The sequence below is a fragment of the Macadamia integrifolia genome, chromosome 4, assembly GCF_013358625.1.
Source record: "Macadamia integrifolia cultivar HAES 741 chromosome 4, SCU_Mint_v3, whole genome shotgun sequence".
NCBI classification, from domain to species: Eukaryota; Viridiplantae; Streptophyta; class Magnoliopsida; order Proteales; family Proteaceae; genus Macadamia; species Macadamia integrifolia.
Window position 1 is genome coordinate 36,519,497 of NC_056560.1, and position 14,280 is coordinate 36,533,776.

Consider the following 14,280-nt stretch of genomic DNA (forward strand, 5'->3'; position numbering starts at 1 on the left):
AGCAGTCTCCTCGAGCATGGTTTGGCAGGTTCACTGATGTGGTTAGTGAGTTTGGTTTGTTAAGGTGTGACAGTGATCATTCAGTATTCTATCGGAAGTCTAGCACAGGAAGGATATATTTTGTTGTTTATGTTGATGATATTGTCATAACTGGAGAGGATACTGAAGGGATCCAAAGTCTAAAAACACACCTACAACAGAAGTTTTAGACCGAGGATCTAAGACAGTTAAAGTATTTTCTAGGGTATTGAGGTTGCTCAGTCAAGAAAAGGTATTTCCCTCTCTCAGAGGAAATATGTTCTGGAATTGCTGACAGAAATTGTTAGGGTCCAAGCCTTTAGATACTCCTATGGATCCGAATGTGAAACTTACAGTTGAAAGTGGTGACTTGTTAGATGATCCTGAGAAATATCGAAGATTGGTGAGAAAGCTTAATTATTTGGCAGTGACTAGGCCTGATATTGCCTTTCATGTCTGTGTTGTGAATCCGTTTCTTACGTCTCCATAAACATCTCATTGGGATGTTGTTATTCGTATTCTACAATATCACAAAAAGGCTCCAGGTCGTGGTTTGCTTTACTCTGATCATGGACATTGTTGCATTGAGGGTTTCTATGCTACTGATTGGGCTGGACCTCCTGTTGATAGGCGATCAACTACTAGGTATTGTACGTTTGTTGGTGGTAATCTTGTGTCTTGGAACAGCAAGAAACAGGCAGTTGTGGCTAGGTAGAGCGTAGAGTCTGAGTATCGTGCCACGGCTCATGTCACCTGTGAGTTGATATGGGTGAAGCAGTTAGTGACAAAACTTGGGTTTGAGTGCATTTCATCTATGTAGTTGTGGTTTGATAACCAAGTTGTGATCCATATTGCATCCAATCTAGTGTTCCATGAGAGGACAAAACATATTGAGGTTGACTGTCACTTTGTACGAGAGAAGCTACAAGGATTTATTTCTACAAGTCATATTCACACAGAACAACTTGCAGATGTTTTCACTAAGTCTTTGGAGAGTGGTAGAGTATACTATATTTGTAACAACCTGGGCATGATTAACATCTATGCTCCGACTTGTGGGGGAGTGTTAGAAGTCCATCGTGAGAAGGGGAGGCTCCTCCCTTGGTGTTTTCCTAGTCCAACTAGGATTAAACTAGAACTAATGTCTAATTAGAAGTTAGTATGCTTATATTAGTTTCCTATTATGTTTTGGACTTCCTATTCCTAGTAGGACTTATATCTTACTTGTAATAGGACTTGTAATAGCTGATTGAAGTTCTATATAATGAATAGAGGTGGGCACCCCAATCCATCAATTGGGACTCCCTTGCACAAATCCAGGACTCTCTCTCTCTCTTTTAATTTACATCCCTAACCATAGTTTTTAGGCGCTGGTAAGCGACGCTTTAGCAGCGCCTTGGCGCTGATGCGTCTAGAGATGGTAAGGCAGTGCTCCGCCTTATGTGATGTGGCGCCTTATGGGTTTTTTTTTTTTTTAACACATTTTAAAATTACTGATGAAGATTCCAAATATAGATTTTTTATTGGTAGGTGTATGGTTTTGTTAACACTTGAGATGTATGGGATCAGCTTTACTCCACCAAAAATAACCAAAACAAACAAAACAAAAACACGATTCACAAACAGGGTTTGCATTTTGTCAAGGGTTTTAAGAAAGGGCTTTGAGAATGAATCAAGAAACAAGGAATAACCACTGATCCAAGCGACCATTTTGCTCCGGTGAGCTTGTTCGGGCAGCGGTGAGCTTCATTCTTCTTTGACAGGAGTAGAAATATAGTGGATGACCTTAGGGCTTAGGCACTCATTTTGGCATCATAGATGTAAGTATAATAAATACTTATATTTTTTATGTCCTCTTTTCTTTATATTTATAATTTTGTTTCATAATTATTTATTTATATTATATATTAATATAATTGATGATTGATGATTGATGATTGATGATTGATGAACTTAGTTTATTCACTTTATTGATTTGTTTTCTTAATGAATATCTTACATTGGTATGAATATGAACCTTTAACATTTATTTAACATATGAGCAATAGGATTCAACTAGGATTTTAGCCAAATAGATTGGTTTTATAAAAAAAAATTACACAGGAACGCTTTAGTCGATAAGGCGACGCTTTATCCCGCCTTATCGCTAAGGCGTTCCGAAAGACCCTCAAACGCCTCCGTCGCCTTACCGCCTTAAAAACTATGTCCCTAACTATCCCAAAATAAAAGTTTACATAATCTTTCTCATATAAATAGATTCTAAATATCCTACCGAACCAAAACCCAAATTGGACCCTATTCTTAGTCTAAGTTCCCAAACAGGTTCAGGTCAATCCATAGAAGCCCTCATACATCATACCCAGGTCTAGTTTTTGAATCATCGCCCAAATCTGTATTAATCAATTATTTTCATCATAATACCTGATTACTGGCGTTATTGGGTGTTTCTAAGAGGCAGAGGGGTTAGGAACTTAGTCCCATAGTTGTCACGGCACCAAGGCGTTAAAGGGCTGCCTAAGCGTTTGGGCGACAAGTCGCCATAGTTTTTAAGGCGTTGCCTTGCTAGCTCCTTGGCGCTGATGCTGTCAAGAGATGATAAAGCAGTGCTCTGCCTTATGTGAAGTGGCTATGGCGACCGCCTTTGTCATAAGGCGTCATAAGGCGTCGCTTAAGGCAATGCTCTGCCTTACATGAAGTGGCTATAGCAGCCGCCTTATAGCATAAGGCGTCTTAAGGACGCTTTATGATGCCTTTTTCACTTAAGATGCCTTATGACAAAGGCGGTCGCCTTATGAGTGTTTTTTTATAAAACACAGTTTTAAAATTGCTTGATGAAGATTCCAAATTAAATTTTCTCATTGGCAGGTGTATAAGTTTTGATGCACATGTGATGCATTGGATCAAAAACTTTATAAGTTAAAAGACAACCCCAAATCGCATCTCTCTCAGTCTCCGCTCCAAATCGCAAAACCCCAAAGCCGACGGTGAGGTCCCTCACTCCCTCGTCCCTCCTTCAATTCTTCTTCGGCGACTTCTCTGCCGACTATTATTCTCCTCCGGCAGCCTTCGGCGACCCCCGGCAAATGTTTCTTCCACTCTCTCCAGGTATGTTATCGTTTATTTTCTATTTTCTGATTTTTCTTTTCTTTGTGCGCTTTTTTTTTCTCCTTTCTTCTCCTTTCTTCTCCCTTCTTCTTCCTTCTTTCATCTTCATCATACACCATACGGTGAGACTTGAGAGTTGTACGACTGTAATGACTCTCAACTCTCAAGTCTTTAACAGTTTTTTTTTCTTCCTACGGTGAGACTTACGACTCTTATGTAACGACTCTCTAGTCTTTAACAATTTTTTTTATCTTCCTACGGTGAGTCTTACGAGTTACAACATTGTGTGTTTTCTCCCTTCTTCTTCCTTCTTCTTTATTTTTAATTTTGCTTTAAACTTTTAGTGATAATAATTGTATTTAGAGTTCTGGCTTATTCTTTCCGATGCAATAAAGTTAGCAAACAGGCTTTTTGCAATTTTGCTTAAGTATTGTTTTCACTTTTCAAGAAGACAAGAAGTGGCTAATTGGTTATATTTAGACTAGAAATAGTTAATGATAGCCTCCAGCCTCTACTCCCTTTAACACACACACACACACTTTGATCTGTTATCTGTAATTCTGTATGCAATTCTCAGATATGTCATTGTTTATTTTCTATGTTGAGTATTTTCTAATTTTTTCTTCCATTCTTCTCTAATCTGTTTTATAATTTTTAAACTGAAAACTAAGAGCTTGAATGGAGTTAGCTTCTGTATTCAACTGGATGAGTGGATTCTTATGTTATCATGTTAATGTCTCCATGTGTTTTTTTTTTTCTTTTTCTTTTTCTTATTCCGTCTTCTCAATTTCTCATATCTCTGGATACATAAGTATACAACTGGGTTATTTTTCCTGGAGTATTTTTTTCTTTTTCTTATTCTGATTTTCCCATATCTCTTTAATGGAGGCATTTGCTTTTATTACCTAATAGGCTAATATTCCCTTATAGTAGTACTATTCCCTTTTATTACCTTTTTCTTATTCTAATTACCTTTTTACATTACAGTGTTAGACAATGAGACAATTTGAATCCACTCATCTATGGAAACAGTTGGTGGTAGCAGTGGGGGTGAAAATACAAGTACTGTTGCTACTACACAGTCAACGATTGATCCAAGCAAGGATCCAAAAATGAGAGCTGAATCAAATGATCCTGGATGGAAATACGGATACTGGCCTGACGAATCAGACAGAAATTGGATTAAGTGTACCCTTTGTGGGAAGGATGTCAAAGGAGGAATAAAACGATTGAAGCAACATCTTATTGGTGGCTATGGAGATGTAGCCAAGTGTACGAAAACAACGGAAGCAATTGCTAAAGAGATGAGAGATGCAATCTTAAAGAACCAGAGGAAGAGGAACCTTGATTGTTTGGATGATTTGGATGTTAGTGATGAACCTACAGAAGTAACGGGACCACAATAGAATATAGTATCCGATTTGGGGGTCTCATGTCCTATCCCTAGCTCTAAGACAACTTCAAGAAGAAAAAAAGCTATCATTCAAGCAAAATCCAAACAATAAGTAAGGGGTCCCATGGATAAGCATGTGAGGAGGACTCCTGAAGAAGTGGTTGCAGATAGGCGGGATAAAGGTCCATATCAGACAACAATGGAGAACCGTGCAAGAGGAGAAAAAGAAAGAGATAAATTTCGTTCTTACTTTGCAAGGTGGGCTTATGAAAGCGGTGTTCCATTTAATGCTTTGAAGTTAAGGAGTTTTGAGGAATTGGTAGAGGCTATTAGTCAATATGGACAAGGTTTCAAGCCCCCTTTATATCATGACTATAGGGGGCCTCTATTGAAGTCTGAAAAGGATAAAATTGATGAGTTAAAGGTGAAGTATAAAGCATATTTGAGGAAATATGGGTGCACACTCATGTCTGGTGGGTGGACAGATAAGAGAGGAAGGCACCTAATTAATTTTCTTGTCAACTATCCAGAGGGAACTTTTTTTTTTGAGTCTGTGGATGCATCTAATCAATCACAAACAGCTGAAATGTTATTTAAGTTACTTGATAGTAAAGTTGAAGAGATTGGTGAAGATTATGTGGTTCAAGTAATCTCTGATAATGCTGTCAACTATGTTGCAATGAGTCGACTACTAATGGAGAAAAGGAAAAGGTTGTTTTGAAGTCCATGTGTAGCTCATTGCATAGACCTTATGATGGAGGACATAGGCAAATTGCGCTCTTATATGTTTGTTATATCGAAGGGCAGGAAATTAACTGCATTGATCTACAGGAACACTCACCTTCTTGAAGCTATGAGGCAAAAAACAAGGGGAGACTTAGTGAGGGCTGGAGTGACTAGATTTGCCTCTTCCTTTTTAACACTCCAGAGCTTATACAAGCACAAAGAATCTTTGAAAAAATTATTTGTTGATGATGAATGGTCCCGTTCTAAGCTTGCATCTACAGAGACAGGGAAGAAAGCTTCTGAGATTGTGTTTGCTATAACATTCTGAAATGGTGTGATGGATTGTATAAGAGCATCACAGCCTCTTCTTCAACTCTTGAAGATTGTAGATGGTAATGAGTTGCCTGTTATGCCTAAAATATATATGGCAATGCAAGTGGCCAAAGAACATCAAAAAAAAATTTGGAGACAATGGAAGGAAATCACAGGGATTGTTGATCACCGTTGTGAGACTATGATGGATGGACCAATATATTTAGCTGTCTTTTTCCTCAATCCAAACAAGTTCTTTAAGGCAGTAACAGATAATCCAGATAATGAGTTGGACTTTGCTCAAAAAGCAAGTGATGCCTTTAATGATGTTCTTGCAAGGTTGGTGCCTGATGAAACCTTGCAAGATAAGATCATTCTCCAGATTGACAAGTATACCTCTGCTCAAGGAAGTTTTTCAAAGGACATGGCGATTAGACAAAGGGACAAGTTGAATCCTAGTAAGTATATTTCTTTTTAAAGTTCTAATTAGTTTAGAACTTTGTATGTTGATTTTTTACTTAACCTATTTTTTTTTTATATTATATATTTATAGTCTCTTGGTGGTCTCGACATGGAAGTTCTGCTTCTGACCTTTCAAAAGTTGCATTGCGCATACTTGGTCTTTGTTGCTCATCTTCTGGTTGTGAGCGCAATTGGAGCACATTTGAAATTGTGAGTATTGAGTTCGGAGTACTTGTACATCACTTAATATGGTTTTATTGAAGATAACCTCATATTATTAATGTTTTTCAGATTCACACCAAGAAGAGGAATAGGTTAGAGCACTAACGGTTAAATGATCTTGTTTACATTCAGTATAATCGCCAACTTCAAGCAAGGTTCCAAGAAAGAAAAGAACAATGCAGAATCTACAATCCATTGGTGCTTAATGAGCTTAATTGGAGTAGTGAAGTGGATGATTGGTGAATCAGAGGATGAATTAGTTCATCCTGAGAATGATCTCACTTGGAGAGATGTTGATAGAGCACTTGGGGCATCTTCATAATATCAAGGCCACAATAGAGCAAGGAGGGCTCCAGCATTTACCAGTGGAACCAATCTTTGCTATACCCAGCGTGGTAGGAGGGTTGAGCTTGAGAATTCTTCAGATGAAGAAGAGGATGAGATGAGTGAAGAGGATGTTCGTGATGATGAAAACATTGAGGACGATTATGGCATAGCTCCAAATGATGCAAGCCAACAACAGAATGAAGAAGAAGAAGATTTTAATTTAATTACTGATTTGGATTGAACTTTGAGTCTTTGAGTCTTTGAACTTTAAAGTTTTTTAAGTCCTTGAACTTTCATTTTTTACTAAATTTTTAGCATTTTAGTTTATTTTATGTTTTTCTCCATTGAATTTTTTTAGAATGATTAAGAATCCCCAGGTTAGTCACTTCTCATCCATTATATTTGGCATCTCGATTTTTACTTTCGATATTTTTTAATTCTAAGTTCTTAATTACTTCTTTGATAAGAGTAGAAATATAGTGGATGACCCTAGGGCTTAGGCACTCATTCTGACATCATAGAGATAAATATAATAAATACTTGTATATTTTGTCTTCTTTTCTTTATATTTATAATTTTGTTTCATAATTACGTATTTATATTTTATGTTAATATGTTTGATGATTGATGATTGATGATTGATGATTGTATATTGATGATCGATGATTGATGATTAATGAAGATGAACTTAGTTTATTCACTTTATTGATTTGTTTTCTTGATGAATATCTTACATTGGTATGAAATATGAACCTTTAATATTTATTTAGCGTACGAGTAATACGATTCAACTAGGATTTGAGCGAAATAGATTGGTTTTATAAAAAAAATTACACAGGAACGCTTTAGTCAATAAGGCGACGCTTTATGCCCGCCTTATCGCTAAAGCGCTCCGAAAGACCCTCAAACGCCTCTGTCGCCTTACTACCTTAAAAACTATGCAAGTCGCCCACCTTGAGGCAAATAGGTGTTATTTTTTATTTTCTCTATTTTCTAACATTTTTAGTATGTTAAATATACCTTGTATCATTAAAAATCAACATTAAGCCACATCAAGTACAATCAACATCAAATCATCAAAGATCAACATCAAGTCATCAAAAATCAACATTTAGATAAATATTTGTTCTATAATAAGTTTGACTGGTCAAATGATTTTATTTTTAGATGAGACATTTTGTATTAAGTAGAGCACAAAACCAGCTTTCCAACAAATCTACAATTACTTATATCTGAGTTTTACTGACAAAGCTATGTTCCGGGCAAACTTATTTTAAAGTGTACAAATGCTGTTAAAATATCTAAATTAAAATAATTTTATGGATATAAAAACAATATTATTTTACTAGACTTTCGATTTTTAGCAATGTATTACCATGCTAAGATTAATGAAATTTTCAGAATTGAGAAAAAGAAAAAAACCCCAGCTTTTGAAAGTTGAAAATCGCCCGTGCAACAAAAAATTCCGTTTTTTTTCTTGGACTAGTGGTTGACTTTTTGTCTTTTAGAATTTGATTTTTAAACTATTTTTATTGGATTCAAATAAGAGATATTTGCTTATTTATGAGTAATATCTTAAGTAAATGAAATAAAATGATATTTGACATAAATAAGTGGTGTGCCTTGCAGTAAGGCACCAGTGCAATAAGGTAACAGTTGCCCAAACTCCAACTAGGCCGCTTGGACGCCTAGTCGTTGCCTAGGCAACGCCTTGACAACTATGCTCAGTCCTCAAATTTCATTATATTTCAAAGGTTAGGAGAGAGTTCAATCAATTTTCTCAAACCTGGTTCTATTGTGTGACTGATTGTTGTCCCCGTTACAAGGTTGAAGATGACATGTTTTCCTATTTACACCTAAGGACGGCTACTACGTTACACAAAAGTCCATTTTTAAACTTCCTACTGTTTTGTCCCATGCTTTTTACAATTCCAGAAACATCCTTTTTTTTTTTTCTTTTTTTGTCCCAATTCCTATTTATCTCTTCCAAAAGTATTTAAGATTGTTCTGAATATTTATGAAATTGCCAATACTCATTCAATTTGAGATATTGATCACTTTTGGGCCCATAGCAAACCCATAATCAAGGTTATTGAAACTGGGATCGCATTAAAGAAATACAGTGAATAAAAGGATCCCACAGAATCAAATGGGAAATAGTGAGGCCAAACCCATGTAGGAACTTGTTCATGCTCAGTTCATGGTTTACTGAATAATGTTAGTCGTTGCTAGTATACTACTCATTGTTCACTATTCATGTAATTTACCCATTTACATTTTAATTTTTCAATTGTAGTGGTTTTCACCCCTTAAATAAAAGGGGAAGAACCCTTCCATGTAGGAGAGACAACTCTAGATACAACTCCACACACTCTTTGAGCTCCACCTTCACTTATAGCTTTAGGCTTTTGTCTTTCATTTATTAGGTAGTATCTCCACTTACTCTTCTCTCCTTCACTTGTAAGAGTTTCCCCTAAGTAGTAGTTCCAAGTGTCCAATATATGGCGGTGCATGTCTTGTAAGTGTCTGTCAATAATGTAAGATAGCTATCACAAGAAAGCTCTTCTCATTTGAAGGACTGACTCTCTCGCAGCCTTCTCCAAGTCTTTCCTTCTCGCCTTCTTACTTACTTTCTTTCTTTCCTTATGTGAAGACAAGTTTCTTTTCTTTGTAAGTTTGTTTTGTGATATCTACTCTTTAGTTCTTCTTTCTTGTAAATGAGGTAATGAGATTCCCATGGGTTGGACCACACCACAGGCGGAAGTCCTCTCCTTTCAGTCGAGTGGCAGGGCAGTGTCCTTGTTCTCAGACGGGAACAAGAAACAGAAGCTAGTTGTTGGAGGGGCACCATGCCGTTCAAAGACCTAATATCAGCTGCCGGGGGTAAATTGAGAAGTTGCCTTCAATCCCTGAGTCGTTCATCCTCCCAACCGTCAACTTTCTTTTATGTAACACTTTTCTTAAGTTATTAAGTGTTCTTTTTTATTATAATCTCATTTCTCTTTTCATACACTTGTAAGATCTTTAGCCTAGTTATGGTCTATGATCTCCTTCTTGTGGTGCAGTATTACACTTATCCACGTAAATTCTAAAGATAATAAATTAGTACCTGATCATCAAGAAAATCCGTGCACTTGTAGCAAACTCTCATGCCATTTGATAGAAGTAACTCTGTGACCCCAATGCTTGAAAACTCACGCTGCTGCAAGATATCCCTGGATTTTTTTATTTATTTATTTGGGAGGGGGTGAGCATAAGAAAACAATTTGTCAAAATGTAGATGATATGAAACACAAAGAAGAAGGCCCCCAAATATATTTGAGATCCTGAAGACCGTCTTAACTAGGCTGTCAAGTGGAGAAGATGATGAAAATTGATGTCACTGCAGAAAAAATGTATCCAAATTACAGAAAATTGAGTGAAACTAGATATGAAAATGTCTTATTAGCCTAAATTAACCTAATTCAACCACCAGAAAGGCAGAAACTGTGGAAGATAATTAGCACAGCAAATTTACATATTTTATTTTTTCTTCACTTTTTCTTTTTCTTGGGTAAAGGAACAGAACCTAACAAACCGTGAGAAGACCGCTGCGAGAGCAACTTATGCATCCATTGCACAAGGCTGGGAGTGTAATTTATAGTCTATACTTTGGTAAGTCAAAAAAATTTCCATTAATAACTTCATAACATTTACAAATTACAGTACTATTATGTTATTTTTCAGCATAATATGATGCAGTGCAGGCCCAACAATCGGGCTTCAAAGAAGGTTCAAATCTGGCCCTTATGTTGGGGCTACTAATCAAGGTAATTTCTGCCCAGGATAGCCATCAATTTACCAAGATATGACACCAACCAGCAGAGCTATATTCCAGATATGGACAGATGTCAGAGTCAACCTAAGAAGAATCAAATTCTGCCCCTTCTACGAAATCAACCAGCTAAGTAGTAGGGTAGTTAATTCCCAAAATTGGAAGAACTCCAAGGATACTATGCTAGTTTGCATGGGAGAGAATCTTGGGGATATTTATAAAAAAATATTTCCAGATTTATAGGTGTATTCCTAGATTTCGTGTTCCCATTTCAGCTGGATTTTGGATGCAATCAGCATCATACAAGGAAGACCCCAGGCCAGCTCCCATTAAGGAGATATATCAGGACAGAAATTAAGGAGAAAATTTGGGATTCTTTACAGCTTGCATTTATTTTGGGAAGCCAGAATGCTTTCTTGCGTAGGGGTCTATTCTCTCTTCTAGGAGATCCTTGGTGGGACCATGGGTGACAGCATAAGATTGGATTCTTAGAAGATCTTTCTTATTTTGTTTCTATTTCTAATTAGTTTCCATTTTGGTTGTAACTAGGAATTAAAAAGTTTTATTTTTTAGGATTCTGTAGTTGTTAGTTAATTAGATTTTCACTAGGTGATGCAGAGCTGAAGACATATGTAAGAAGAAGGAAGAGGGTTGACCATCACCATAGTGGCTGAGGACGACCAGGGCTGCTTCTAATGGCCCACGGTTTGGGCTATGATGGGGTTATTAGTTACTTATAGTTTCTAATTTAGTTTCTATTTTCAGTCTTAAAATTAGTTTCTAAATTCTGTTTTAAGCTAGTTTCTAATTTCATTAGATTACAATTTTCCAGTTTTAGTAACTACATGTGGGTAGTTTATTTAGTCAATATTTAGAAACTTGGGTTTCTATTCTTTATAATCCTATACCCCATCATTATAAATAAAGAAGGGCACCATACTAAGGCCCACGATATTGATATTGATATTGAACAAAAAAACCTTGTTGCTGCTGCTGCCGCTAGCTGTTATGGCTGTTCCTTGTCTCTGATCAAGGAAGAAGGACTTGGTGTCTGATCCAGGTGACTCCTTGCGGTGTGAAGTCCAGGAGGATCTCTTAGTGTTTCTTTGTCTTCATTGCAATTTATATTCAAGCCAATACTGTTGCTGCAACCAGGTATTTAATCTATCATTCTGCTGCCCAGAATTCCTGCAACTGGCTCCAATCGGCCGTCTCTGAAAAGAGCAGTTCCAGCCCTCAGTTTGAGCCCAGATTTTGGTCGATTGTTTGTCCATGTACTACTAAGGATCAACCCTAGTATGGACTGTTTCTGAAGAGCCTGTAGAGAGATATTAAAAATCTCCCTACTTTTGTCTTCTAGTGGCCTGTAGTTTCTATTTTCTGGAATCGATTTCTCTGCTGATATGACTGCTGATTTCTGGACTTCTGATCATGTGTGATTGATTTGAAGTTGTTAATACACTTATTCAGTTCCTGGTTTAGTTCTAAAGGCTCCTCCTGGTTTTGTTTATTCACTGTGTTGCTGATCTGTGGAATCGATTCTGTTTGCCTAATCTGTGTTGAAGTTGATGGCTGTCCTTACAATGGACTGGACCTTCTAACTAGTAATCTGAGTTTTCATATCTACTTAATATTCTGCTATTGAGTTTTCCTGAAGCTGTTGTGATCCACTGCAAGGTTTCAGAACCTGCTGTCCAGTTTTATTAGAATAATGTGTTGTTGGGTTTCTTGGTGACTTTTGTTGTTCTTTGGTTTATAAGTTCCTGCAGTTTTGGGTGTGGTTTGGTTGTCAAATCCAGCCTATATTAAGTGGTATCAGAGCATGGCTGAGAACAACACCACCACCCTAGTTTCTATCATGGAATTGCTACAAAATATGAAGACTGAACAGCAAGCTTTGCGGACTGAGATGAAGGCAGAACAACAAGCATTACAGGCTGAATTGAATACCAGGTTGTTGAATGAAGAGACCCCACCACAACAGCCTACCAGTGATTCACGTACAACACCCGAACTGAAAGCCCCAGTGAACGTAGTTGCTCAGTTGACTAACAGGAGAGCAAACCCTAATCTGAGAGCACCCCAGAGGGTTCCTGTAGTACAACCTACTTTTGAAGAACATATAAAGGGTTACTTCGAGAGTGAACGTCCCACATATCAGAGGCACTCTGGAGACTCACAGAATGTCATGCTCGATCTGAAGGAGTTTGATGGAAGACATGACCCCCAACATATCAGATGACTATTTTGATTATTATGATTTACCTGAGGAACGGAAGATGAAACTAGCTCGTGCTAAGCTGTTAAGGCTACTCTTGATTGGTGGAGGACCTATGAGCATGAACTGGAAGATCGTGGTAGAGAACCTACTAGTTGAGAGGAGATAAAGCTTGAGCTATCCGACAAATACTTGCCATGCAACTTCAGAGCTCGCATACAAGACCAGCTGAATTCTCTTCGTCAAGGGACTATGTCTGTTGCAGAGTAAATGAACAGGTTTGATACATTTTACTCTTGTACAGGCATCAGGAAGAATGAGAGACAACTATTTTCTCGATTTCGACTGGGATTGCGAGCTGAAACTAACAGGGGTATCGGAGTTGTTGATGTATACTCAATGAGGGATTGTTTTGACAAGGCCCTACAAGCAGAGGAGCTTATAGCACAGCCAGTTAGAAGGTTTGGTTTTCAAGCTGGGGAGGTAAAGAAGAATTTTTCAGCCACTAAACCTAGTAGCACAGCACCTCCAAAGTCCACTTTTCCTCCACGGGCTGATCACAAAGGAAAGGCACCCATAACAGGTAGTAATAAGGCACAATGTTTCCATTGCCAAGAGGTAGGACATTTTGCTAAGTCTTGATTACATAAGCAGAGGGTTAATGCAGTAGCTGAGGTTGAAGACTCCAATGAGGAAGATGAGTCAGCTCTTTACCCTTATCCTTTGGATGATGATGATGATAATGATGGTAGATATGACTATGATATGGAAGACACTAATGAGGATGGCACTCATGGAATAAATATTGTTACTTGCATCTTGGTGGCTGAAACCAAAGGAGAGGATTGCCGACGTAACTGCATATTCTACAATCATATGAAGTAAGGTGAGCATACTTGTCAGATTATCATTGATAGTGGCAGTTGTGTCAATGTTGTTTCCGAAGCCTTTGTGAAGAAAGCAACCTCGAAATCTGACCCACATCCTCAGCCTTACAAGGTATCCTTACTGAATGGTAATACCTTGGAGGTGAACAAGAGGTGCTCAATTCCTCTAAAACTTTACCGGTATGAAGAGAAAGTTTGATGTGATGTGATCCCAATGATACTCACAGATGTATTGCTTGGTCGTCCCTGGATGTATGACAATGATGCCATGGTTGGAGGGAAGAAAAATTTGTGTACTTTCATATGGAAGGGTGTTCCTACAACTTTCTATCCGGTAAATCTGTCGGCTAAAATACGACACAAGAGATCCCTAAGGTCAAATCATAAGGAAATTGACATAGAGAAGAAGGTAGTAGCTATGCCCACAAAGGAGTTGGCTAGCTATTACCCGCAAGCAGATCTTACGTACAAGTCATGAGACTGGAATGGTTATGGCTCTGGTTACTCGGGAAGTCACTCCCCAGCCTGAGGTAACGCATAGTGCACCTATCAGAGAGCTCCTATCTGATTTTTCTGACTTAGTCCCTGATGATCTCCCAGATGAGTTACCTCCCATGCGAGACATACAGCATGCTATTGATTTGGTACCAGGTTCGATTTTACCCAACCTTCCCGCTTACAGACTTAGCCCTACTGAGCATGCCAAGCTGGAACGGCAAGTGGATGGATTATTACAGAAGGTTTTCATTGAGGAGAGCTTGAGTCCTTGTGCAGTACTAGCTTTACTCACGCCGAA

The 14,280-nt window shown here is 37.8% G+C and overlaps 1 protein-coding gene across 2 annotated transcripts in view; it reads right to left on the bottom strand.

Annotated features, from left to right (window-relative positions):
• LOC122076817 (zinc protease PQQL-like) overlaps window positions 1–14,280 on the bottom strand; it is a 37,032-nt gene extending 22,752 nt beyond the window's left edge. The window contains exon 1 of one of the 2 annotated variants that reach the window (XM_042642390.1): window positions 9,675–14,280. In XM_042642390.1, the coding sequence (XP_042498324.1) occupies window positions 9,675–9,716 (42 nt within the window). In that variant the 5' untranslated portion in view covers window positions 9,717–14,280. The remainder of the gene's footprint in view (window positions 1–9,674) is intronic. The other variant, XM_042642389.1, reaches the window with a different exon arrangement.